The 27,222-nt window shown below is 59.6% G+C and overlaps 1 protein-coding gene across 2 annotated transcripts; it reads left to right on the top strand.

Moving 5' to 3' along the window:
* The first annotated feature begins 870 nt into the window (after positions 1-870).
* On the top strand, positions 871-26,426 carry XYLT2 (xylosyltransferase 2). Of its 2 annotated transcripts, XM_069799137.1 has the most exons (16): positions 871-960; positions 1,073-1,411; positions 3,380-3,524; positions 4,346-4,452; positions 5,015-5,067; positions 5,663-5,800; positions 18,486-18,957; positions 19,462-19,637; positions 19,963-20,165; positions 20,559-20,639; positions 20,793-21,009; positions 21,435-21,611; positions 22,508-22,770; positions 22,880-23,075; positions 23,515-23,848; positions 24,212-26,426. In XM_069799137.1, the coding sequence occupies exons 1-16, from the start codon at positions 924-926 to the stop codon at positions 24,532-24,534; spliced, it is 3,261 nt and encodes a 1,086-aa protein (XP_069655238.1). In that variant the 5' UTR covers positions 871-923; the 3' UTR covers positions 24,535-26,426. The 2 variants fall into 2 exon arrangements, with proteins under 2 accessions (XP_069655238.1, XP_069655237.1); XM_069799136.1 differs by lacking the exons at positions 871-960; positions 1,073-1,411; positions 3,380-3,524; ... (1 more) ...; positions 5,015-5,067; positions 5,663-5,800 and adding an exon at positions 12,329-12,515.
* The last annotated feature ends 796 nt before the right edge of the window (positions 26,427-27,222 follow it).

Raw genomic sequence — 27,222 nt, forward strand, 5'->3', positions numbered from 1 at the left:
AGCAGGTCCATGTGCAAGGCTTTGGTCTGAGCTGGGACCAGCCCATGGCTGTAGGAGAAAGACCCTGTGACACCCAGCGTGGGTTTGGTCCCTGTGCATGGGCTGCATTTGTCCTGGCTGTCCCCACATATCCCCAAACCCTTCCTCACCCCTGGGAGCTTCTTCCAAACGGTTTGCCCAACCCAGCACAGGCTCAGCCAGTCGCTGAGGGGTGGGAGACAGGACACTGGAGGGGACTGGTACTTCCACGAGACAAGGGATGGAGACGGAGGGAAGGCTGGAGAGACCTGATCAGGGTGCTGGGCATGAGGCTACTGAGCTGCAGAAGGGCTGTGCTGGGGACAGTCCGGGGGGACGTGCTGGCCAGGCCAGTGGGGATGGCTGCTCACATCCAGCTGCACAGGGACAGGAGGCTGCGGCTCCCCCTCTGCATGTCCCATGGAGGGGGGGACAGGGTGCCCATGCAGGAGCACTGCCCCCAACCTGGGGGCACGTTTGGGGCTCAGGGGGTCCCTGTGCAGGGCTGAGCCACCCCTCGAGAGGCAGAACCCCCGCTGGGTGACCTGCCTGGCCAGAGAAGCTGGGCAGTGTGGCAGCGAGGCAGGGGAGAGGCAGAAGTGCACCCCGCCACGGGGGCCATGCCGGGGCAGAAAGGGGAGCCCATGGGGAAGAGGAAGGAGCGGGGGCAGGAGTGCAGCGGCAGGACTCAGAGAACAGTGCACAGCAGTGCTCTGGATGACAGGGACGGCAGGAAGTCAGCTGAGACCAGACGAAACAAGAAATCTCACGCCCTCACTAAACCTCCAGCAGCAACGGGTTTGGTACCCCAGGCACAAGAGGAAGAAAAGCCCCAGACACACAACGAAGAAGGAGCGTGAGGGGCAGGAGGGCTGCCCTGACGCGTGGCCCAGGCCAGCCTGCCCATGTGGCTCCTGCTGCTCGCTTGGATGCTGCTGCCAGGTAGGGCTGAGGGGACCCCAGGGGCTCAAGCCCCACACTGAAAAGGCCCTATGGGGCAGGAGGCGTCAGTGTGGTGGCAGCGGCACTCCGACAGCTCTGTCTGTCTCCGCAGGCTGCTGGGCAGTGAGGGGGCCTGGCACCGTGCGGGGATTCCTGGGGGGGTCCTTCTCCGTGAACTGCACGTACAAGCCTGGCAAGGAGTCGAAGCCGAAATTCTGGTGCCGTCCGGGAACCTTTTACACCTGTGATACTGACATCATCATCACCTCGGAGCTGCAGCCCGAGGTGCGGCAGGGCCGATTCTCCATCCGGGACAATCGTGCACAGCGGGTGTTCACAGTGACCGTGGAGGGTCTGAAAAAGTCGGACGGGGGCACCTACCGCTGCGGGGTGCGAAAGAGCGTAATCTTGCCTGATGAGAGTGACGACGTGAAGGTGATCGTGTCCCCAGGTCAGTCCCTGCACGTATTTCCACACTCCCCGCACAGAACCAGTGACCACGATGGAGGGGCCGGGGCCGGGCTGCGGGAGGAGACGGTACCTGGGGGTAGGGGGATGGAGAGGGACAAGGGCCGGTCGGTGCCCGGCAGGCACCCGCCGCATCTGCCCCCTCTCCGCAGGTGCATCCTCGACGCTCAGCCGGGACCCCGTCCTCCCTCCGACCATCCCCCGGCAGCCCACCGCGGGGACGGACGCTCCGCGGAGGAACCCCGGCCCCTTCAGGGTCTTCCCGGTGCTGGCCGGGCTGCAGGTGCTGGTGCTGGTGGCCGCCAGTGCCGTCGTGCTCTGGGTCAGCCTGCGGGGCGGCTGAGCCTCCGGCGGGGACCCCGCGGCCGCAGCCGGTGCCGCTTCGCCCCGGGACGCCCCGGCCCCGACGGCGCGGACGCAGGCGGGGGGTGGGCAGCACCGGGGCCCCGCCGGTCCCTTCCCGCCGGCGGCGGCGGCTGCAATAAAGTTTCTTTGGCACCGCTCCGCGCCTCCACCTCTTTTCTCCGGCGGCCCCGCGGTCGCGCAGCCGCGGGGGTCCCGGCGCTCCGCCTCGACGGGGCGGGCGAGTCTGCGGGGGCGGCCCCGGGGGCGGGCCGGGCGCCGCGGCGAGGAACCGGGCGCGGCAGGACGCCGAGCGCCGCCGTGCCGCAGCCGCCATGCAGCTCCTGCCGCTGCTCGCCTGGGCGCTGCTGCCAGGTAAGGCCGGGCCGGACCCCCCCCGGGCCCCGGAGCGGCCCCGGGGAGCGGCCCCGACGGGTGGGGCGGGCGCGGCGGCGGCGGCGGCGGCGGCGGCACTCCCGCGGCTCCGTGTGTCTCCGCAGGCTGCTGGGCGGTGAGGGGGCCCGGCACCGTGTGGGGATTCCCGGGGGGGTCCCTCTCGGTGAACTGCACGTACAAGCCCGGCGAGGAGTCGAAGCCGAAATTCTGGTGCCGTCCGGGAACCTTTTACACCTGTGATACTGACATCATCATCACCTCGGAGCTGCAGCCCGAGGTGCGGCAGGGCCGATTCTCCATCCGGGACAATCGTGCACAGCGGGTGTTCACAGTGACCGTGGAGGGTCTGAAAAAGTCGGACAGGGGCATCTACCGCTGCGGGGTGCGAAAGAGCGTAATCTTGCCTGATGAGAGTGACGACGTGAAGGTGATCGTGTCCCCAGGTCAGTACTTGTGGGTCCCCCAGGTCCAGTGTTGGTGTGTCTTCCACCAAGTGCTGGGAGCGGGGGCTGCAGTGAGGGGCACCCTGGAAGAGGTGGGTGCCCACGCCGCGTGGGGCTGCCTCAGGGTGTGTCACCAGGGCTGGGCAGGCTGCCACCATGGCAGGTGCTGCCTTCACCCATTCCCCGTGCCCAGGTCTCACCACAGCCCCTTCTCGGTGCCCCAGGGTCAGTCACCCCCATCACTGGGGTGCACCATCCTGCTCTCTGTGCCCCATTTTCCCCTCTCATCAGATCCTGCTGGCCCTGTCTGTGCTCTCCTTGCCTTATTTTTTAATACCAGGGAGTTCCTCACACCCCCATGCTGCCCCATTTCCTGCAGTGGGGCAGCCAGTGCCTGTGGGCACCAGACCCTGATGAACATCCCTCTCCGTCCCCTCGCCAGGGACCAGCTCCCATGGTGGGACACTTGTATGTGGTTGTTGTGTTAGTACCGGTCTAGGCATGGGGTGCCCACATGCCCTTCCTGCAGGGTGAACTCTGCTGCATGCATGCACATTTTGGGGGGGACCGGGACCACGAAAAGGCCCCTGGGCAGGGGCAGGGGATTACAGCCCTCCCACCTTGAGGAGTGTGCTCTGGATGTGGCAGAGGGGACCCAGCTTCTCCTGGTGTGACGGTAAGTGGGTCACTTCTGAGTCTCTGCAAAACCCGCAGCATTTTCCCCCGTGGAGGCAGGGAGGCTGACTGAGCCTCTCCTCTTTTTGTAACAGCTTCCTCTTCCTCCTCCCCAGCCCCGACCACCAAGGACCCTGATCTCACTAGCTTTGTATCAGTCCCCACGGAGACAGCTCCCTGGGGGGAGTCTGCACAACCAGGATCAAGTCACTCCCACCCCGAACACTTCGGCCCTCCACAGTGAGTACCAGCTCCTGCCCGCAGCGGTCACCTCCCTCCACGAGGTCTCTCTGGTGTACCTGGAGCCCTGCAACCCTCCAGGCTCTTCACACCTCCCTTAAGGATTCAGACCTCCTGCTTTTGCCTTTAGAGACCAGCATTTCAACCTCTCAGCCAGCCACTCCACGTGGAAAATAATCACAGCGTGCCTGGTCGCTTGGCCCCAGCAAAGCTCTGCTTGTTCCCTGTCCGTCTTGCAGCTTAAGCAAGGCGCAGGTTATCACCATGTGAGAAGTGGTTTCTGGCTGCAACGCTGACCCTGTTTCCTTCCCCAAAACTCAGAGGCACTGTTTGCTTGTGGGAAACCCAGGTCCTGGGCTGGGTCCTGTTCTGCTTTGTAGTCACATGCAGCCTGGCAGAGACAGCTGAGAAGGCATGAGAACGAAGTGGCAGAGCTTCCTCCCTCCTCTTCTGCCTCTTAGAGGTGATGCAAGAAGTGAGCAAAGCTGAGGCTTCCCATCAGCACACTCAAGGGGTAGCTGGCACACCAACCTCGCCTGGTTGCCCGTTACAACAAGGTCAAACGAGCACAAAAAACAGGTGCAGAAACCGATCCTTAAAACAGCGAAGACGCAGCAGTTCTCAGACCCGTTTGCTTCTGCAGTTTTCCGTTTGCTTTGCTCCGTGCCCAGCTTGCAGCCTGACCACCCCCACGCCTGCTTCCCTGCCTCCCGAGGCAAGCACCGTCACCCACAGCCACTGCCTGCCTGCCTGCTCCATGCTGGTTCCTCCCGAGTCTGCTTCTGAGAAGTGTGAGAAGAGAAACTCTTTTTTTCTTGCAGCTTGCAAGTGGTTGAGCACATCCTCACTCCAGGAATCATAATGGTTCTTCTTTTGCTTGCAATTGCTGCTGGCATTTTGGTAAAAATGTCCAGGAAGAGGAAGCAGGGTAAGCGAAGCTGTCACTGCCACACACACGCTGTTTCTGCATCAGAGCCTGTCTTCTGCTATATTTGTTTTTTCCTCTATATTTCATTTTTTCTCCCCCATTCCATACCTGCTCCATCCAGTTCCTGGGTCCACTACTGAGACCTCCAACAAGGAGGTCTCCTTCCCCCGAGGGAGCAGTGGGATCATCCCACAGGTCTCATCCCCATGGGAGCAGGGAATGGCAGCTCTCGGGGTGAGTGCTGCCTGGCACGGTACCCGCTTGAGTTTGTCTGGGCACCGTCAGCTTCTCCAGACATACTTGGTTGCGTAGGCCAGGCTTGCCCTAGGCTTGATGCAAAGTTTAAGGCCGGTGTGAAGGATGGCGAGGGACAGGAGGGGATGTCACCAGCTGGCACGCGGGGTCTGGTTTTATTTGAAGAACTGCTCCAGTTTAGATGGTTGATGGGGCAACAGGTTCCCTTCCTGCTTTACAGTGAGATTTGCAGTGGCAGCGCAGTTTTTTAGTACATTTCTTTTCCTCTGGTTTCACTCATGTCTAACCACATCCATGCTTCATCCAGCCCTCTCCGGAGCAGCTGTAGAGATGGACAGGACTCGCAGCACATCGCGAACAGTAAGATAAACCGCACGAGGTCTTGGGATGGCGTGCTCCGAGCTCGCCTGGAGAGGGGAAATGTTACACCCTGAGCTGAGCAAGCGAGCTGCCAGAGCCATTTGCTTTCAGTGAGGTCCATGGCCCTTTAGGCTGGGAGGGATCCTTCAGGCTCCATTTGCCAACAGAAAGACCCAACCAGGGATTTTGTGTGACTGTCGCTGAGTATTCCTGGGAAGGGAATTTAGGATTAAGCTGAGAGGTTTCTCCCCAAGCCCCTCCAAGAATGGGAGCTGCTTCTCTGGGTGGAACAGCCTTGGGAACCTGCAGTAAAGCACACCTGAGGAGGCTGCGGGGCAGCTGATCTTCGGTCACTGCTTGGGACATATTTTCTAACGTTTTCTGCCAGCTTTCAAGGAGGGGCTGGTGTCACTAACCAGGTTTCCCCTGGGGAATGTTGAGCCAGCCCTTGCTGCAAATTTGCCCCCAACGCTCCCGCAGCCATCTCAGCTCTCACGAGGACAGGCAGTGGGACGGGAGATGTTCCCATCCCTGGGGGCTGCAGGCAGGGGAGCAGCAGTAGGTTAAGAGTTCATCCTTTTCCTTCGCATGTCAGGGAGCAGATGCCTTGAACTATGCGGACATTAACCACCACGCAGGCACAGCCGAGAGCCAGCTGTACAGCAATGCCGAGGCTTTGCGCTGCTTGGCATACACCACGACCGAGTACACGGAGATCACGCAGAGCAATAAGGTAGGAGAATGCAAAGCAGTGCCGAGCTCGAGGCGGTGGGTGGAAAGCTGGGGCGGGTGGGCAGCGGGATGGGCTGGGTGGGTAGGGAGGGAGCTGCAGTGGGACATGCCAAGCTGGGGTGCAAATGACCCTGGGTAACGTGGGTGCCCTCTCCGGTCCCCATGGCTGCTCCTGGGTGCTTAAAGCAGCCGAGAAAGGTTATGGCAGATGGTGTTGCCCTGGAGCAACCCCATGAAGGGTGTTTTTTGTTTATCCCCCTCCTTTCCCAGCATTTGGAAGAGGAAAAAGAGGCTACGTATGCCAACATGCCGTCAGCTCCACAGCCCAGAGAAGAGCTCTACAGTACAGTGAAGAGGGTGTGAGCCGGCCCCTGGCCCCGTGGCTGCTCGCACTGCCGGCAGTGCCAGGGGGACACGGGCTGGCTTTTGGCTCGGGCAGGAGCTGGCTTGACAGCGGAGCTGCTGCTCTTGTAGGCTAAGACATTTCCTTGGAGCAACCTCGAAGAGGATGAGGTTGAGCAGGAGGCGTGGAGTGGGATGAAATCATCCCTCTGCATTTGGAGACCTCACCCATACAGCAATGGTGCTGGGAATAAAAAACTGCCTCTTGCATTGGGGTAGCGCAGGCCAGAGACCAGCCAGGCAGGGTGTGGAAGAGCCCGGCAGTGGTAGGCAAGGGTGGGCTGGGGGTTGTGGGTGGGCTGCCTGGCTCCCTGCACCCAGCACCCACCCCGCTTGCCCCTCTGGCTGTGTTATTCACGTGGGCTGATGCTCCCAAAACTGCTAGTCCCCTCAGACTTTTTTCATGTCGATGCCAGGCAGAGCTGGCAGCTCTTGGGAAGCAGAACAGCAAGAAATGTTATATCCAAATGCATTTGTTATATCCAAATACTGGGGGGCTCGGGTGGAGGGTGTAGTGGATTAGGGTCTTGGTGCAAAGGATATGGCAGAGGTACTCCTGTCCCTCCTGCCCGGCAGCTGGGAAGCGTCTCCCCTGACCCCCCTGGTCCCACAGCCCCCAGGGAGATTTGCTCCTGCTCTCTCTCCCCCGTCATCCCCAAGGACCCCCAGGCTGGGAGCACACGATGGGCTGTAACCGTGACCCTGCTCTTCTCTGCTTATAATTTATTTTCTGCCACCCACTAAATACGTTCTTGTTCTTTCGTGTAAAGTATTGCTCCTTTATCAGTGACAGGAACTGAGAATTTGATAGCATCTAGCACAGTATTTAGCTGTATTCGTACGGCAGCTTTGCACCACGCTAAAGGGATTATTGCAGAGTGTTGCCCCAAAAGCAGGTCCGACCCCTTACTGGTGCCCAGGTGGACTCCAGCAGCGTGGCAACCCAGATCTTTAAGGGCAAGGACTCTGCTGCTCCAGCACAAACCAGCAACCCCATTGCCAGCAGCTGAGGCACGGCTCCCCACCAGGACATTTCATGGGGCTGCGCTTGGGGCACGCTCTTGCCCCCTGCGCTTTGTTTCAGTATTTCTGTAATTGTTTTATTCGAGAAGCCACGTGGAGCATCCCTGCTCTGTCAAAACCAAAGGCGGCTGCAAGTAGATGTCAGTGGTATGACAGTTGTGGTTATTCCTATAGGTTATTCCTATATAAGCTTATCTTCCTATGGAAGCAAAATTCCTCTTGTGTTCGGTCAGGAGGTCCTTCCCACCCTGCTGAGGCCGGGCTTCAGAGAAGGGAGCACACAGGGAACAAACGGCGATGGCACAGACAAGCATCACTGCAATTTGTAATGAAAAGGAGCATCCAGCCAGATTCCAGCCATTGCTGGGAGAAAAGGGAAAGCAAACCCCTCTGCACCCACGGGAACAAACTTCTGCCACAAATTTCATGTGGAACTGGGGAAAAAAAAAGAAAATCACATATTGCTCTTCCTGCTCCCCCATTTATTACTGGAGATAATAACACCCCTTCTCTGAAGGAGTCAGGAGGAGGAATCAGTTGGATTTTTTTTTTAGGTAACCAGGTCCCATTATGCCATATCTGGAGGTAGTTTTCATGCTTTAAAAAAAAGAACTAAATGGCTTACTTAAATTAAAGACCTCGCTGCTGCGCTAAGGCAGAAATAGCCGCCAGCTTCATGATGGGGGTGCACGGGGGGTGAAGGGTGCGGCATCCTCGGGGTGTGCAAAGGTGGGGTGTTCAGCAGCACCTTCTGCAAGAGCCATTTTGAGCACCAAAGTTTTAACAGCTGAAGAGTTTCAAGCTTTTTCAGGTAACTTGAAGAGCATGAGAAATTTGCCTTTTCTCCAGCGTTAGTGGTGTTTCAGGGCAGCTGCCTGGAAAAGAGAAATAACGCCTGGCAGGTAAAACCTCTGCATTTTTGGCATTGGAAGGGCTGACTCCTGCTGGAAAGAGGGCTGGGAGCAGAAAACCTGAGCTCTTCCACACACACAGTCCCATGCAAGTGGTTTTGCCCAGGTAGGCAAGTTTTCCCTTGCCATGGGAATTTGGGCGCTGTAGCTCCACACAGCCAGGCTGGTTCCAGGGGCAGGGATGCTGATTTACACCGTGCAACCAACTCTGCCCCAACATCATGATTTCTGAGCTCTGGCTGTGGGAATCTGCTGAAAGTGGAGATGTCCCATCCTGGTGCACAAGCTTTCCTGTAACTCACCCCTTCCCGAAAGGGAACAGTGATTTTTCTGGAAGCACCTAGAGCTGCTTCTCCACCACCTCCTCCAGGCAGATCCCAGCTCTGGGCTGCTAGTTTTGGGGACCTGCAAGGCAGAGCCTGAGCGAGGAGGGACAGCAGGAGGGGATGGATACAGGAAGGTCTTCAACAGGACAGGGGTATTTTGGAAATTCGTTTTTAGAGCTAGGCTCAGTTTCTAGAGCCATTGTGTGCACCCAGCGGTGAACCTCATGGGTGAGGGAGTTGGATACGGCCAGGCAGGGATGCTCCCTGACATCCACATAGTCCTGCTCCCTTCTCCACCCTCCCTCCGTCGCACCCGTATTTTATAACTCATTCAAGTGTAACAGGGGATGACTTCTGGAATAATTGTCACTGGAATACATATATATTCTGTCACAAAATTTGTTAATACTCAGGGGTGCTCAGCAGGAGAGAAAAGTCTTCTCCCGGCCAGGGAGGGAAGGCAGAGGGTCAGAAGCAGCAATCGAGCCTTGCTGGAGAGAAGAGTGGTTCCTGGGCAAACGGGGAGCTCGTGTGAAGCTGGGGAGAAAGACAAACCCCGGCAGGACAGAGCTAGGAAATCCCCCGCTGCCTGGCTCATTAATGAATTACTGTAGCCTGCAACCCCCAATTAATACAGAAGAAGAGATGAGCAGATAGGATGATCCAAGCAGAGAAGGAGCTTTTCTTCTGCTCTTGCCACAGCAAGATTTTAAGGAAGGGGAGATCATGAACGTAGCCAAGCACAGAGCCCTCTCTAAGGAGATGGGGTGCTGCGGTCAGCCCTGCTTTTGTGCCCCCCCCCCCCCCCCCCCCAGCAGCAGGAGAGCAATCGAGGCAGAGCCACAGGGCTACAAATCCCCAGGGAGCCAGCCTGGGCTTGAGACCAGTTGGGTCTGCTTGCTGCTGGGGAAGCCTTGGCTCCATAAGCAGGAGGGAAGTGTCTTTTTTCTGCTCTTTGGGCTTTGTTTGGCTCTGGGCTGGTTTAAGCCACAAGGTTGAAGCCAGGGGTGAAAAAAGCAGAAGGCTGTGCAGGTAGAGGAGCTCGTGTTGGGGCCAAGATGTGCCTATTGCTGCCTGGGGCTTTTCTAAGGAAGCTGGGCAATAACTGAGTTTAAGTAACTTCTGTAATAAATGGTTTTGGTCATGAGCTGGTAGGAACTTGAGTGTGAGGTGAGTGGCAGGTCTAATGCGGGGGCAGGGGATTATCTGGGGGGCTGCTGGGTGGATTGACATGTTTTATCCCCCTCCACCATGAACTAGGGGTGCGCCCGGCTTCTTGCTCCCGCCGGTCTGGGGAGGAGCGCGGGATTTGGGGAGCACCTCCATCTTTCCTTGGAGCATTTCCCTCCTCTCCATCAGAAAGCACGTCTGCTTGAGCCACCCTGCTCCTCCTTCCCCAGGGACGTGTACCGGGGCGCATACCCTGGCTAAGAAGCCGGTGTAGGGGGGCACGGCTCTTGTACCCCCCAGGGCTGTGCAACTGCTTCCCAAACTGCTCTTGCTACCTGGCAAGCTGGGAAACGACAGGCTGTGGGAATGCCTCTGACTTGTTCTCGATAAACAGCCTCTAAACACCACTAAACTGTGATTTGTTTCTTACGCCTTGCAAGGCGCGGATCTTGAACAGGGGAAGAACACAGGGAAGAACAAATTTCTTCCAGCAGAGGAGGGATGATGAGGTTTTTGTCCTTTTTAATGGCAGGCCGTGCGTTTTCTGGCTCGAGCCTCGCTTACGCGTTGGTCAAAGCACCCATGAGGGAAGAGAGCTGAGGCAGAGCTGTCCCTGTGCTCACTCCCAGCCCTGGCACCCAGGCTGCCTCCGAAACAGGCTGCCCGCTTGTTACCTGCACCGAGATCCCACTCTTGCACATGGTGAGCCTTTTCCTGCTGCTGTAGAGACGTGGCCACGGACCAAATTGCTCCTGTTACACGGGGAAGCCTGCCTGGAGCTCAGCAGGCTGCACAGAGCCCTCCTGCAGCCCAACGAAGCCCCTCTTATCTAAACCTCTTCCCCCTTAAAACCTTCTGGGCAGTTTTCCCCTTAAAACCCTTTTGCTGCGGTTCCCTCCGCTGTTATCTGCAGAATCTGCCCAAGAAGCTCACAGGAGGTCACAGCTCCGGAGCTGCTATCTCCACCCAGGCACTGTTTCCTATTTCCCCTGCTAAAATACTTGCCCCACAGCAGTTTTTAGGGGGGGGAAGGCAGGGGTCGGCCAGCGAAGCTGGGGCTCCTGTGGTGAAGGTCTGCCTTGGAGCCCAGGTTCCATCCCAGGGCACTTCTGTCTTCTCCCTGCAGCCACCCCCCAGGAGCTCGCCTGGAGCTCTTTTTACTGAGTGGGTGTCCTGAAAGAGGTTTTGAATCTTTTCAGGTTTTATCGCAGCAGAAATAGGACTGGGGTCTTTCTTCTTTTCCTTAAAGCGAGCTCTGCAGCTGGATGCTTTTGTGCAGAAGGCCCTGCCGTGCCCACAGCTTCGTGCGGGTTTTTTCCACCATCGGGGCTGCTCTCGCTCCGACAGGCCGGTGGGTCTGGGGCAGCAGCAGACTCGGCACTCGCCCCTGGGCACCCAAAAAAGTCTCCTCTGCCAGCGGAGGTGGGGGGGGCTGGCCGATACCTCTCACTGCTGAGAGCCCCCTGAGCAGCATCGCGGGGCCGGGGGGGCTCCCCGAGGCTCGGTAAGGCCCTTGCACGCTGCCCGCGGGGAGGAACGGAGGTGTGAGCGTCCCGCGAGGGCACCGGGCCCTGGGCCCAGCCCCGTAACTGGCTGCAAGGGGACCGGGGAACTCAGCACCAGTACGGACATGCTGGTGCAGAGCAGGCTGCTCCATGGGAGGGACCTTCACCCACATGGATGTGCCCCCGTGCACACGTGTGTGTGCTTGTGCACACACACCCCGTGCTCACAGGCTTGTGCCCATACGCCAACATGCACTTGCCAGTCCATGCACGGCCCTACACCCCAGTGCACACCCACAGACATGCTCGTGTGCATGCCCCTGTGCACACACGTGCACGTACGTTAAGTGCCCACAATACACACATGCGGGTGTACGCACACCTCCTGAGGCACACCGGCACATCCCAGTACAGGTAACTGCGTATGTGCCCATCCCAGCATGCAGATATATTTGCACGTGTGCACACCAGCGTGCATACACACGAGGACAAAGGCACACGCTGCAGCGCACGCATGCCCGTGCATACCGCAGCATGCACGAGCACGCGTGCACCCCAGTGCGCGCAGGGAGACCCTGGTGCACGCACGCAGAAGCACATGCACGCCCTGCTGCTCACAAGCACATGGACCTCCAAGGGCACACGTGCACGCCCACACGCACGCCCTGCTGCACACAAGTGCACGAACACGGACACTGCAACGCACGCACGCGCATACACGAAGATATACAGCCCAGCGCACACACGCACACACAACCACACGCACGCACACACAGGCACACACGCAACGCGGCCACGCACACCCCAGTGCACAGACGCACACGCACGCATGCACGCGCGTGTGCACACGCGCACCCCGGGTGCCTCACACGCGCGGGCACGCACACCCGGCGCACGCACGCAGGAACACACGCACCCCCCGGTGCACGCACGCAGACACGCATATACCCATGGTGCACGCATGCACGTACCCGACGGCTACACGCACACCCGTGTCCACACACGCACAGCCCCGGGTGCAGGCGCGGGCACAGGCAGGCGCGCGCGCGCGCCCCACCCCGGCGCGCGCGGGCACGCGCCCCCCGGTGCGCGCGCCCGCCGCAGGGCCGACACCCCCCCCACACACCGCGCCGCGCGCCGCGCGCCCCCGGCCCCGCCCCCTCCCCCTCCCCCCCCCCCGGCGCGTGCGCGCGGGAGGCGCGCGCCGGCGCAGCCCGCCCTGCCGCGGCGGAGCGGCCGTGACGATGGTGGCCAGCGGGCGGGCGCGGAAGCTGGCCCGGCGGTACCGGTTGGCGGTAGCCACGGCCCTCGCCATCCTCCTGCTCCAGGGGCTCGTCCTCTGGACCTCCGCCGGCCTCGACGAGGAGGGACCGGCCGAGGTGCGCCGCGGGGAGGGCCGGACCGGCGGCCCGGGGCCTGCCGGCGGGGGCTGAGGGGGCGGTGAGGGGACGGGGACGGGGGGGCGGCGGCGATAAAGAGGCTGGGGGGGCTGTGAGGGGGCCGGGGGGGGATAAAGGGGCTGGGGGGGGGGACAGGGGAGGAGGTGAGGGGCTTGAGACGGGCGGGGGGGTCAGGGGGGTTATAGGAGGGTGGTGCGTGCTGGGAGGGGGCTGTTGAGGGGGGAGAGGCGCTTGGGGTGGGAGGTGGGGGTCCCTGGGGGGACAGTGCCCGGGGGGGGCTGGTGTGTCCCTTTGCTCTGGAGCTGGGAGGGGACACAAAAGGGGTGCCCCCCCGCCCCCCCCCCCCAGGGTGTCTCTGTGGGACTGGTGAGGCCCTGTCCCAGGACGGGGTCCCTGGGGTGGGTGGGGGGTCCCGCAGGCCCCAGGCTGCTGGGGGGCAGTGACTGTGGGGTCACCGACAGTGAGGTGAGAGGTGGGGATCTCTGGAGGGGCGAGAGCTTCCCCTCCCCATCGTGGGGTGCCTCCTTGGTGTGGGGGGTGACCCCGTGGTCAGCACAGGGCTGACAGTTTTTCACAGGACTAGAAAGTTTTCCCTGAGAGCAAAGAGGTGAGGAGGGGAACGGGGCAGCCCCCTTGCAGGGGGGAAGGTCTCTAAGGTCGCCTGTGAGTGGGTCCACCTGCAGCAGTTGTGGCACCTGAGAAGGGGAGCTTGTGGCCCAGGGGGTGTCAGTCGGGGTCTGGCATGGGGTGGGGAGCGTGGGAGGCTCAATGGGGGTCTTGAGCTTCCCTGTGATTTGGGAAACATTGCAGAAAGCTGGGGTCAGTGACATCCAAGCCAGAAAATATGAAAACATATGGTAATTCAGAGAGCTGGGGAGAGCATGTACAGCAGCTCAGGAAGTTTGTGGCAGCTTCTGTTCAGCTGGTCCAGTCAGGGATATCCCTGTGAAGTGCAAGGGTACAAGGACCTTTTGCAGTCATCTGTTGTCTTTCTACCAGAACGTTCTGCTAAGGCAAAAGGCGTCACCTCTTTCTTATGTGTGGGGAAACTGAGGCACAGGCTGGCGAAGGTGTTTGCCCAAGGTCAGATACAGAGCAGGTATCGAGGAGGACCCAGGCCTCTGGAGCATGTTGCTGCCACCTTCAAACAAAGCTCTTGACCTCTGGGTTGCTTATTCGAATTTATTTATTTGTCGTGAGCTGCCTGGTCTGCATCCAGGCATGCTGCATCTGGGTGGACTGGTGGCTGAAGCTGGTTTCTCCAAGAGCATTGGGGAAGGACTGGGAGTCCCTGTATGGGCTTCCTTGGCAAATATCTGCATGGCACCGGAGCTCCTCATCTTGGGCAGGACCCTCCTGCTCCAGGGGCTGTAGAGACTCCTCAGGCTGCCAACAAGCCCCAGGGCGATGGTGAAGCCAGGTTTGGCAGGGACAGCGTGTGACTAGAGGTGAGCAGACATGGGGTGAGCGTGTTAGCTGTGGCAGAGCAAAGCCAGTGGCTGTGAGGTGAGACGTGGGGATCTCTGGAGGGGCGAGAACTTCCCCTCCCCATCGTGGGGTGCCTCCCTGGTGTGGAGAGTGACCCAGTGGTCAGCAGGTCTTTTCACAGGACTAGAAAGTTTTCCTTGAGAGCAAAGAGGTGAGAAGGGGAACTGGGCAGCCCCCTTGCAGGGGGGAAGGTCTCTAAGGCAACCACTCACTCAGCAGTTTAATTCCCAGCCCCAGGCCTCCTCTTGGGCCATTGGGAATGGCTGTGAGCACCCTCATGTGCTGCTGTATGCCCACCACCAAAACAGAACCAAGGAATAGATGCGTCAAGGAGAGGGGACATGAAGTTGCCCCCAATCTGGAGACACTGGGAGCGTGAGAGCAGACTCCTCTGGCAGCCAGGAGTGCCTGACTGCCCCTTGCCTGTGGCCTTGATCAAATCACTTCACTGCTCCCAGCTTCTCCTTCCCTCTGCACCGTCCTGCAGTGCTCGTCTGCTTTTCTCTGCTCCTGCCCTGCACGGCTTCCCGGGTTGGCTCATTCTGCCTTGGTCCTTGCCTGATTTCCCCATGTCTCTTCCCAAAACTGACCTGGGCAGCTGACAGGTTTGGCCATGGGTCCCCTCATCTGGAGAGGGGATGGTTCACCATGAGCAGGCCTGGCTCCAGGGCTTCGAAACAGACAAGCCTCTTCAGAGAAGGCAAGAACCATCCTGAACTTTACGGACAGCCCAAACCCATTAGCAAGCTGGGAAAAGTCCAATTAACCTTTATTTCTTATAAAATGGCAAAGCTCTTGGTTTCCATGCCCTCCTGCAGCTTCTGGTTTTGGCCAGACCTGGAGGAGCCGCCGTTCCCCTGGGGCATTTCTGGTAAAGCTGGAGGAACCCTCCCAGGAGAGCCTGACCTTGCGGGTGCGAAAGGATTTGGGGAACCTTGGGATCTCTTAATTGTCAGAGTAAATGGCTCCTTCCCACTAATGGACACAGCTTTAACCTGGCTCTCCCCATCATGAATGGGCTGTGACTTGCTGTAGAGAGAGAGAGGGAGAGTCCTGTAAACGCTGTGGAGCATCCAGAGTTGGGCGAGCTCACCTTCCCCTCCAGACGAGTGCCTTCAGCTGGGGTATCTGCAGCACTCGGAGGCTGTGCTGCAGCCCTGTGTCCTGGGCTGGCAGCTGCCTGTGCTGCCCAGGTGTTCCCAAAAGGGCTGCTCTGATCTCTGCCAGTGGCAGCCCCCTTCTCTGTCCTGCTTGGTTCTTCAAAGCCTGCTGGTTTCCTTTTCTTCCCTTCATAGGGGAGGGAAGAGCTTCCCCACCTTGGCAGGCTCCATCCCTGGTGATTCCCCGGTGTGGCCTGAGCAGAGACTGAGTGAGGATCTTTGCCTTCACCGGAGCAGGCTGTAAACCCATCTCGCACCAGCAGCACCAGCTGCTTGCTGCCCTGTAATGGGCTTCAGCCACATCAGAGCCACCAGTCCAACCCTCCTTGAGAAGGCCGTGCCACTTGGATCATGTCGCTTCTCTTTCCAAGCCTGATTTCAAAGTCCTGCAGGCTCCCTTTATTCACCAAGCAGATGCTTTGTGGTGTGCGGACCAGCAGAAGCTGGATCAGTCTCCATCCACCCAGGTCAACACTGAGTTTCCTACCTCCTGGAAGCCAAATTACCTTGTTCCACTGGGATCAAACACCATAATCCCTGTCCAGGCTGGCCAATGGGAGAGGAAATTCCCATCGGTACCTAGCCCTTCACTGACAGCATCCCCACTGCAGACAGTGCGAGCCTGTCTGCACACAAAGGTGGGAGCCCAAGGGACCAAAGCGATCCTGCCTCTGTTGTGGTGACGCTGATGGCTCCTGAGCGAGTGCAGGAGCTTCCTAGAGTGCTTGGTCCGCAGTGTAGCTGGCACCAGGAAAATGCAAACCGCAAAGTGTCCTCATGGGTGGAGAAGAGGATCTGTCACTTGGGAGAAGAGTTTTAGCCCAGTCACGCCTCTTCCCCCACTTTGCCTGCTATCTTCCTCCTTCCAGGCAGGAGGCGGCACTTCTCTGGGGCCTGTGTGTTGGTGTCCTCCATGTGCTGCGGCCACCAGAGAAGCTTCCTATGAAACATCTTTTATTCCAGCTTTGCTTAGATTCTTTGACTTTTACTTCCCCCCCACAAATAGCTTGGTTTTAGGGGGCTCCAGCCATTTTAACTGAGAGGTTTAAGCCTTTGCTGCTGTGATTGGCAATCAAGCATCTGGATTCCTCTGGTGACTTTGGAACATTTTGGCGCTGGTTTTGCCTGATGAGTGCTCGTATGCGGCAGCCACCAGTCAGTCAACCAGAAGGGGAATCCTGCAGGACACCAGTTGCTGTTAGCTCTGCTGCTCGCAGTGGCAGAGCTTGGAGATGTTGGTACAGTTGGACCTGCGCTGGGGACAGGGTGCAGGTAGATATCTGACCCACAGCTCTATGGCACTGTGGGTATGGCAGTGTCACATCAGGGGAGGCAGGACAGGAGACCTGACCTCTGGCTGGCACCTGGAGTTGTCTGAGTGTGTTGGAAGGAGGGGGACGGGGAGGCTTACCAAAAGTCCTGCGTATGAGTCTTAAATACAGCAGAGCAACGTGGCCGGAGTTGTTCCCTGCCAGGCTGGGGTGGAGGGATCGCTCTGCTGTGGTGCAGTAATTAGAAGCCATTGAGTTCGTTAACTGGCAGCTCCAGAAAGGCTGGCGATGCTTCTAACGACTTCCCTACTGGGGAAAGCAGCCAGGCACGCTCGTGAGCCAGGAACAGGGCTCCTTCCAGGGGGATGAGCAGGACTGTAACCGAGGGTGGGCATCGCACAGGGGCTGTCCCCGGAGCCAGGCGTGTTGGGGAGCAAAGGGTGCGAGTGGGGCCGGCGGGTCTTGTCTGCTGGCTCAGCCCTGTCATTGCAGGAAGAGACTCGCTCGTTGCCTGTCGCCTTCCCGACTCCTCTCTCCTGTGATGCTCAGCGGAGAAAACAGGTTTATAACTCTTGAACAGATGGTCCTATGTAGTGACTAATGAATGGTTCTCTGCCTGTCTCGGGCCGCCTGTGACGCCTGTCTGGGCGGAAGGGGGCTCGGCTGATCCTCGCTGACGCCAGCCCCTCGGAAGTTAAGCAGTGGCTTGGCCCCTTCCTGGGTAGCCATGGTTTGCAAGCTGTGCCACCACAACATGGGTAGTTCAGGGACTGCAGAGCAGGCAGATCCTGCCAGATGCTTTCCAGCCTTTGCACAGTGTGGTTTCTCCTGGCTGTGACCTTCCCAGTAGCTATGCCCACAGGGGGGGCTTATGCAGGGGGCTAATTTGGTCCCACTGTCCTTGTGAGGCAATTGCCCATCCTTGGAAGATGCCACTGCCCGGGAATAGTCCCCAATGAGCCTCCCGTGGTGCCTGGGACAGTGGCTGGGCAGGCACGGTTTTGAGGGCATTGTGAGATAGCCCTGGGAGGCCTGGCTGGAGCAGGCAGCTGCTTTGCTGCCTGTTGTCCAGAACCACCTGTGGTGGGCTGGGGGCATACGGGCCCGGGCCCGGGCCCAGCCCTGTGGGCACAACTCGCTGGGAAAGCGCTTTCCTACGAGCGCGGCTCTCGTAGGCATCCAAACTTCCCAACTCTCTGCTCTCCCCAGGGCTGACTCGTTTCTGCTCATCAGACAGCCTGGCAGAGGTAACGAAGCATAATTAACTGCTCCCTTTACACATCCGCTTGGCTTGGCGGGAGGGTTTGTTAAAGGGATTTCTAGAGAAGCTGGCGATCGTAGTGACTGCTCCAGCCCAGCGTGGGAAGCCGGGGCCCAGGGAAGGGAGCGCAGACAGGACCTTGTTCAATGCCTCTCCAGTGCTTTTAGCCCCAGAGAGCACAGCTGCAGCCACCTAGGACCCTGGCTTCAAGATGGATGCGCTGGGCTTGGACTCACAGCATGATCATGGCAGGGAAGAGCCGGTCCATTTGCTTCCCAGTAAAATAACCACCTCCAGCCAGAGCAGCCCTGTGCTCGTCTCTACCATCTGGGGATGCCCCTGCCCACGCAGGACCCCAGAGGGTGGCTGGTGCAGACACAACCGGCCTTGGCGGTTTAGTCTGGCAGTAGAAAGCAAGACCCTCTTTGTGCATCTGGGGTGTTGTGATGACGGGGTCTGCAAATCGAGGTCTCTCTTGCTGGCATATAGGGAGTTGTCCCCATGAGGGGGGCATAGGACCATGCAGGGAGGTGCTGTGGGGTCTTAGCCTGGGGTTTTGGGTGGCAGAGGGGCCGTTTGATGTCCTTCACTGTGCAGTGGCTGCTCCCAGAGCACCTGCCACGTTGCGGCACTGAGCTCTGTGGGAACAGGGAGCATCGAGCTCTGGGAACAGGGATGCTCTGGGAAGTCTGTTGGCAGAGCTGGGGGGAAGCAGGCCCGAGTTAATGCTGTCTGTCCTCTCTTCTGCATCCACCTGGAACTGGCACAGGAGCGGCAGAAAAAAGCCAGGTTGCCCGAGAGCAGTGACGGCTCCAAGGACTCGGACAGCTCTGCTGGGCGCCGGGGCAGCGCCAGCCGGAAGCACGGGCGATGGCGGGGACGGCCAGACAGCCCCGGGGCACTGGTGTCCAAGGTGGTGAGAGCCGTCACAGCGAGACACAAACCGGGACGGAGGCTGCCGGCTGTGCCGGACTCCTCCAGCCAGAGGAACCTGACAGAGCTGCGCGGGGAGGCCCAGCTAGCCATCTTCCAGCAGGGCGACACAGGCAGTGTGGAGGGGGCTCCCCAGCCCACCGAGAACAGCTTCACCCCCAAGTGTGAAATCACGGGCAAAGATGCCCTCTCAGCACTGGCCCGGGCCAGCAGCAAGCAGTGCCAACAGGAGATCGCCAACGTGGTGTGTCTGCACCGGGCCGGCAGCCTCATGCCCCAGTCAGTGCCTCGCCACTGCCAGCTCTCGGGTGAGTCCTGCTGGGGTGCTCCCAGTCACCCTGGGCATCGGCAATATCCCAGCCAGGTGTGTGGGCTGCCTTCCTTATGTCACCAAACTGCCCCACCCGGCAAAAAGTGGCCTCAATCTGCCACTGATTCCCAGATTACTGCTGCCTCTGTAATCCAATCAAAGCTGTGCCACCCTTACTTAAGACGGGCTGTTCATCCCACCCTGCAGTGCCTGCAGAGGTCAGAGGCAGGCCCAGCTGCATCTTTTGTTTTGAAGGGCCAGAGAAGGACACCCCCCCTTTCCCACCGTGGCTCTGTCAATTTAATGCAAGGGGCTGCATGTGCCACCATGGCCTGGCACTGCAGCCAGTTTGGGCTGCACTGATGGGGTTTGCTTGAGGCCGAGCTCTTCCCTGCTGTCCCCCACCTTGCTAAGGTCTCCCTGGTTTATCAGGAGCTGTGGGTGGTAGGGTGGTGGGTGACAAGGCTGGGGACGGCTGACAGCCCCCTCCCTCCCCACACAGGCAAGGTCAGCCCTGTCATCCAGTGGGACGAGAGCCGGTTGCAGCAGGTGCCCCCCAGCAAGCCTGTGCGCATCGCTTACATGCTGGTTGTGCATGGCAGGGCCATTCGCCAGCTGAAGCGACTCATCAAGGCTGTGTACCACGAGCAGCACTTCTTCTACATCCACGTTGACAAGGTATGCGACAGGGGTGAGGGGAGAGGGGGAGATAACAGTGCCCGGATTGGTCACTGGGACAGGGTGCTGGGGCGTGGGGGGGTGGTGAGCAGAGGACGTGGCTGGGTAGGGTTTGTCCTTGCTGCTGGTGGAGCTGTGACCCTCCCACGCCTATTTCTGCAACACCAGGGAAGCAGGATCTGTCTCCCCTGCCCAGAGCAGTCTTGTCTTGCTGCTCCCCTCCCTGTGGAGGCTGCTGTAAGGGCTGACCCCGGGCTGGCAGCAAGGAGGACAGGGCCCTGGGAAGACGAGCTCCCTGCTGAGCGTGAGCCTTGCTCCCTGGCAGCGCTCCAACTACCTCCATCGTGAGGCAGTGGAGCTGGCCCAGCACTACCCCAACATCCGCGTGACACCCTGGCGTATGGTGACCATCTGGGGAGGTGCCAGCCTGCTGAAGATGTACCTGCGCAGCATGAAGGACCTGCTGGAACTGCCCGAGTGGCCCTGGGACTTCTTCATCAACCTGAGCGCCACTGACTACCCCACAAGGTGAGGACCTTACTGGGGCAGGGGAGGGTGATGGAGGTGTTTGGGCTGCGTGATGCTGCAGCAGCAGGGAGGAGCAGGGAGCTGAGGGAAGATGGCATTGGAGATTGCACCCACGTGCTGGTGATGATGCTCCAGGGCCAGGCTGGTCCCATCTCTGCAGAGAAGCCCAGCCAGTACCTTTTCCTATGGTCTGGGTGTTGCAGGGGAACACACGTGTGAGGCATCAGACAGCAGAGAGGCCGCATCTGTGTCTCCTCAGCAATGGGACAAGGGTTTGAGTCAGCACCCACCGAGCAGCTTTAGGCTCCTTGTGTCTGACGGCTCTCACAGTATGAATGTTTACTGGGCTGCTTTACCTTAGGGGCTGTTAATGCTTTCTAATTTGCACCTCAGGACCAATGAGGAGCTGGTGATGTTCCTGTCCAAATACCGAGATAAGAACTTCCTGAAGTCTCATGGCCGAGACAATGCCAGGTAATCCCAGCTAAGGGCAAAGCTGAGCTGGAGGAACAGAAAAAGGAGGGATTTCAGAAAAGAACTGAAACAGTTGGGGCAGGGGGGATGTTCTGCATGTAGCTGCACCTGGCAAAGTGGGTGACACTCCTAACCCCTCATCCCTGTGCCCAGGTTTATCAAGAAGCAGGGCCTGGACCGCTTGTTCCATGAGTGTGACTCCCACATGTGGCGGCTGGGCGAGCGCCACATCCCCGAGGGCATCGTGGTGGATGGGGGCTCTGACTGGTTCTCGCTGACGCGCAGCTTCGTGGAGTACGTGGTCTATGCTAATGACCAACTGGTGTCCCAGCTGCGCCAGTTCTACACCTACACACTCCTGCCAGCCGAGGTGCGTGCTGACTGTGGGGCATGGGCCAGATTTTCTTCCCACTATACTTAACATCTCTGTCCCACTTCATCCCCGCCCTGGGTAGCTGCGGAGGGCATTGCTGGTTCTGCTCAGGCAGCTTTGTGCCTCCCCTTTGTCCAGAGCCAGGTATGAAAGAGGGGAGAGAGGAATGGACGGGCCAAGGGTCGTGTTTATATCCAGCCCTGCTTTAGGTCCAGACGCTCATCTGGGCCAGATAAGGACCAGTGTGGGTGCACAGCCTGGTCCCTTACATGTTGCCCTGTGCTGGGAGAACAGGGATAGGATTCTGTTCAGGAGCTATTGAGGTCTGTCCTGTTTCTCTCTGTGAGTGAGGGGTGGGGGATCTCTGTTAACCACCCGTCCTCCATCCCCACTGGGTGTCCTGTCCCTTCTCTCCTGTGCAGTCCTTCTTCCACACGGTCCTGGAGAACAGTCACGCCTGCGAGACACTGGTCGATAACAACCTCCGAGTGACCAACTGGAACCGGAAGCTGGGCTGTAAGTGCCAATATAAACACATAGTCGACTGGTGCGGGTGCTCCCCAAATGACTTCAAACCCCAGGACTTCCTCCGGCTACAGGTGAAAAAGATCCTCCTTTCTCCTCCCGCTCTCTCCCCTCCTCCCTGTCTCTCTCCTCTCTGAGCTCCCCTGCGGGTGCATCCCTGGGTGCAATGCCAGCTGCTGTGCATGCCCTCACAAGCCTCAGCCCAGCCCCACAAGGGACAGGAGCAGGATTGGCTCGGCATAGACGTGTCTGTAAACACTCGGGCAGCGGGATTACGCTGACTGTCCTGCCCAGCAACCAGGCTTTTGCTTGCAGTGCTGCTCCTCTTCCCAGACTTTCTCTTCCATTTAACTGCTCTTTTCCTCCAGACCTATCACTTGGGGCAAATACCTTTTCAGTAAAACCAGTTCAGAGTGCGGTCCTCTTTGGCAGGATAAAGTGCCTTGTGACAGATGGTATCCCGTGCTTTCAGTGTGTAGGGATGTAGACTGAACAAGGAAGGTTTGGGGGAGATACACCCAGCCCTGAAAAGAGAAGTTAACAGGATTTTCTAGCAGTCCTGGGCTTATGTAGCGTAGGGCCCTGATCCTGCAAGCTGTGCCATGTGGCCAGGCCTCGTGCAGGGCTCCGCAGCGGCTCTGCAGGGTGGGGGCCCATCTGAATAGAGATTGCAGCGAAGGAGCTCGATGACACATGGCTGCTTCTGAGCACGGAAAGGGGGAGGCAGTGGGAGAGATGGGAACCCATCTGCATTACCAGTAAGTGTACTATATGCTCCCACTGATCCTGTCGTAGAGGATCCCACGTAGAGGCTGGCTGTGCTTTGCTGCTCCTTAGCCTGTGTCCTCAAAGTGGCTAGGATGGGTCCCAGCATGTTTCTTTCGGGTCTGTCTCCCTCCCAGCTGCCCGCTCAGGTGGGAGGGCAGAGTGGGTGCAGCCAACACTGTCAGAAATGCCTGTGCTCTTCCAGCAACTCTCCAGACCCACGTTCTTCGCCCGCAAGTTTGAGTCAACGGTGAATCAGGAGGTGCTGGAGATCCTGGACACTCACCTCTACGGCAGCTACCCTCCGAACACGCCGGCCCTGAAGGCATACTGGGAGAACATCTATGACCGCGTCGACGGGCTTAGCGGCCTCAGTGATGTCACCCTCACCTTCTACACGGCCTTCTCCAGGCTGGGGCTCCGCAAAGCTGCGTCCACGCCAGCAGCGAAGGCTGACAAGCTCTGCAGGTGGTGTATTTGTTGCAGGCTCGATCCAGGCTCTGAGTGGTGGCCTGCATCTCATGCTGGGAGGATGCTGATGCTCAGATGTGCAACCTCTCTGTCTGTCTCTCTCCAGATTTGAGCCCCGGGGCTTCCCATCCAGTGTGCACTTATATTTCTATGACGACCGTTTCCAGGGTTACCTGGTGATGCAGGAAGTGCAGAATTCGGCAACTGGGCAGGCAGAGTCCCTGGAGGTGTGGATGATGCCCCAAGGAGCTCTGAAACTGGCAGGTCATGGAGGGCAGGCAAACCGCTTACAAAACCTTGAGGTAAATGGGGAGAGCTTCCTCACAATGCCCACTTTCCTTCCTGGCTTTTCCACACCAGGCTGCCCTTCCTCCTCTGCCCCATCTGCATGAAGTGGGGATAGAGGGACACGGTGCTGCTGTTATGTCTGAGAACAAAACTTTGTCCAGGAGTTTGGCTTCTGTGTGGTGTGTGGAGCTGACTGCTGGGGAAAAGGCCTGAAGGGGATCTTTCAGGGAGGAGCGGAGGCTGTGATGCTCAGCACCTGCAGCTGCAGGAGGCATCACACCGCTGGAGTAGTGCTGGCATGGTGCAGGCAGGAGAGCTGCGGAGGGTTGGGTGTGCACTTCTTTGGGCTCCAAAGTTTATGCCTTCCCTGGTTTGGGGATGTGAAATGCAAAACCTGAGCTGATGGCATTTCCCTGTCCAGCGTCCCACTGCTTGTGCCTCCTGTCCCTTCAGGTGGGCACGGAGTGGGACCCCAAGGAAAGACTCTTCCGCAATTTTGGAGGCTTGATGGGGCCTTTTGACGAGCCGGTGGCCATGCAGAAGTGGTCGCGGGGCCCCAACCTGACAGCCACGGTGGTGTGGATCGACCCCACCTATGTCATTGCTGCTTCCTACGACATCACGGTGGATGCCGAGGCAGAATTCACCCAGTACAAGCCCCCGCTGAATCGGCCCCTGCGCCCTGGTGTCTGGACCATCCGCCTCCTCCAGTTCTGGGAGCCCCTGGGGGAGAACCAGTTCCTGGTAGTGCCCCAGACCTTCAACCGCAAGCAGCCTCTCAGGAAAGGTGAGGATGCTCTGGAGTTTGGGGCTGGATGGGAGGGTCTCCCTGTTGGCAGTCCAAGGTGCTTCCCCCCAGTGCTGGCCTCTCTGGGCTGCAGCTGATGACAAGGCAGGAGCCATCCTTCCCGCTGGTGTCCCCTTGCCCACATGAGTCCTCAAACCAGACCCCTGGGCAGCTCCGGAGGGCCCGTTTGCAGGTCAGTTAGATCCATCCCACAGCAGCACCCCTCTCCTCGGGCTGGAGGAGAGCTGGGGTTACAAAGGGACGGGGTGCTGAGCCTCACCGGGAGGGTGGTGGTAGGACCGGCAGGGTGCCAGGATGTTGCTGCGCTGCTGATCCCCTCTCTTCTCTCCCTGTCCTGCCCAGACGACAGCAACTGGCTGCACGGCGGGCCCCCTCGCAACGAATACATGGAGCAGAGCTTTCAGGGCCTGGGGGGGATCCTCAACCTGCCACGCTCCGAGGAGGCGGAGGAGGATGCAGCGCAGAAGGCGCAGCTGACGGGCAAGGCGCTGGAGGACTGGGCGGACAGCGCCATCAGCACCTTCTGGTCCGTGGCAGACATCTGTGTCGGCAGCCCCTCCGCCTGCGCTTCCCTGGAGACCTGCAGCGAAACGTCCTGGAGCTCCCTCTCCCCGGACCCCAAATCAGAACTGGGGCCCGTCAAACCTGATGGGCGGCTGAGGTAGCAGGAGCAGCCGGGGGGGGTGGCAGCCTTGGGAGTGAGGAGCATCCGGACTACATCACCCCGTGCCATTTGCACCGTAGTCACTCGAGGAAGAGAGAATGGGAACCTCCGGGTGGGGGAAAACTTTCTCCTGTGGGGTATTCTGGGTGGAGGGGGAGGTGTGAGGTCAGTCTTGCCCACCTCCCCCAGGAGTGGGCAGTTGCTGGCCACGGAGAGCTTGCCGGGGCGCTCGTCGGGCAGGGGCACAGATGGCGCTGGCGGCTGGGAAGAGCTGTGCATTTGTTATTCCAGGCCTTGGAGCCTCGGGAAGGGGTGATGGGGGAGGGAGGAAAGGCTGGGGGATGGGCAGGCTCTGGACCAGCTCAGCACCCTGCCCAGCCCCGGCCTGGATCTCGGCACGATCAGGCCCTGTGCTGCTGGCTGCCCCCCTGGGAGGTCTGGCAGGGGACTCTAGGGACAGGCAAAAGCAGAATGGGTCAAAGCCTGCTGTGTGCACGGAGCTGCTGCTGGCCCAGGGCTTGTATCTCATCCCCTCCACCCCAGCCCTTTAGTTTGTATTTTTATAAATATATATATATAAAAAAATATATATGATGCAAAGTGCAATAGAGACGAGACCCCGCATTGACCGGGAAGTCCTTGTGTCTCCATCTCCCCTCAGACTGTAACATACCTTGTTCTCTTGGGTGTCCTGGTGCTACAGGACAGGGTGCTGGGTCGTTTACATTCTTTTTTTAATTATTAGTAGTATTATTATTGTTTTGCTGTTTCCCTGTTTCCTGCTGGGGGCTGCTGGGGAACTGCACCCTGCTGCCCCTCAGGCAGGGTTGGTTGTGGGGTGCTGCCTGCCCTCCAAAGCAGCTGCCTGACTGTGCCAAATATTTGGAGCTGCCGGTGTGTGTTGTGCAACAGCAAGCGGGGGAGCGCTCGGTTCATGGTTCAAGTCCCAACAAGCTGCTGTAGACCCTGCCGCCTCCGCTTCAGCAAAGGGACGCCCCAGTCCCCTGCCAAAATGCCATCCACAGGGCTGACGTCCTGCTGCGGATGAGAGATCAGCTTCCTGTGCCCGGAGGGCTGCCCTGTGCCACGGCCCCTTGGCCCAACCTTTTCTTTTCTCCCGGGTCGGCAGGAGCTCTCGGGATCTGCTGTGCTTCCTTGGCCAAAAAGCAAAGAGGCAAGACGAGGTCCAGCCGGCTCCATCCGCTCTCCGTTGTTTCTGCTTCCACCTCCTCCGCAGGGAAGAGACGCCGTCTCCTCCGGGGAAGGGATGCAGCAGAGCATCCCCCTTCCCTGCCGTCCTCCCAGGCTTGGGGACTGCCTGCGACGTTCCTTTCTCCAAGACCGATGCTGTGTGGAGAAGTCTGGGTTTGGTTTTCAGCCTGGGAGAATGCTTCCCTTCTTGCCTGCAGCCAGGGAAGGGGTATTGTCCCTGCGCAGGGCTGGGGCAGGGGAGCTGCTGGGGTCGATCTGGAGACTGTCTGCCCCAACCCCTCTGCTCCAGGCAGGGTCAGCAGGAGCCAGTGGCTCACAGCCTTGGCTGGTCAGGGTTTTGCCATCTCCAAAGATCTGTGCCATCCTTCGCCTTCCTCCGAAGCCCCGGGCTTCCCCGCCTGGCAGGCCTTGTGCTCCCCATCTCAAGGATGCTGGTGCTGTGAGAGGCATGTTGTAAAATGGAGGGGATGGAGACCTTGGTGTGCGAGGGCAGGTACCTGCCGGCACCCCTGCCCACCTCTCCTGTGTCCGCTCCCTCGGGGGGTGCTCCGGGGCTGTGGAGGGACATTGGGGTGAGAGGGGCTGGCCCCGCTGCAGGGGAGGATGCCAAAACTGTGTTGGAAGCATTATGTAAAGTTGTCTTAAATATGCAACATCACCACAAATATATCTATATCTCTACAGTGTAGTGTGTCGGGTTTTTGCAGTGTGTGCTGGAAGGGGCGGGGGGGGAGCTTTGCCTTCACCTGCCCCTCTCTGGAGGGTGTAAATCCGTCCTGGGCACCAGGGCCACGCGGTGCTGGGGCAGGGGTGGGCTTGCTCTCACTTGGGTGGTGTGTGACTCAAACGAAGCCAAGCCGAGGGGTTTTCTTAGCCCGTGGCCGGGGGGTGAGAGCTCCGGGGCGCGCTGGGGGCTGGAGCCCGGTTACGAGCCGTGTTTTCACCCGCAGAGCAGCGGGAGCTGCCTGCCGGTTCTCCGTGCAGAGGCCGGCGCTGGCAGCGGGCGCCCCGCGGATACTGCCTGCTCCCGTTACTTAGCGTTGACGTTGCGCTTGCGTTAAAACGTTAATTAGCTAATGAATGGGCACCGCCTGCTGCCTGCAGGGCTGGAGCGAAGGGCGAGGGCTGGGAGCCTCCCGCAGCCCAGCCCAGCTCTCCCTCCCCAGGAGCGGGGCCGCGCTGGGGCTGTTCCCTGCCCGCTGACCCGAGCCCGGGCAGCGCCGTGCGGGACCGGGCACCGACGCCCGGCCTGGCCGCGGCGCCCGGCTCCGGTAACCCCGGCACGGGGTCGCCTGGGGCTGAGACACCCGCGGACACCCGCACCCGGGCCTGTGATCCAGCGGGGGTCGCTCGTCTCCGGAGGGGAGCGAACGGGAGCCCGCCGGGCCGGGAGAGCGCTGCGCCGGATCGAGTCCCGCCGCGCCGCGTCGCCACGGCAACCGGCGGCACCACCGCCCTCCGTCCGCCGAATGTAGCC

This window comes from Haliaeetus albicilla, chromosome 12, assembly GCF_947461875.1.
Source record: "Haliaeetus albicilla chromosome 12, bHalAlb1.1, whole genome shotgun sequence".
NCBI lineage: Eukaryota > Metazoa > Chordata > Aves > Accipitriformes > Accipitridae > Haliaeetus > Haliaeetus albicilla.

What these genes read in the sequence shown, in the direction of transcription:
- XYLT2 (XM_069799137.1), top strand. Translation starts at nt 924, where the DNA reads ATGTGGCTCCTGCTGCTCGCTTGGATGCTGCTGCCAG. An exon ending in CGCTTGGATGCTGCTGCCAG is followed by an intron (nt 961 to 1,072) that starts GTAGGGCTGAGG and finishes CTGTCTCCGCAG; the next exon opens with GCTGCTGGGCAGTGAGGGGG. An exon ending in AGGACTTCCTCCGGCTACAG is followed by an intron (nt 21,612 to 22,507) that starts GTGAAAAAGATC and finishes GTGCTCTTCCAG; the next exon opens with CAACTCTCCAGACCCACGTT.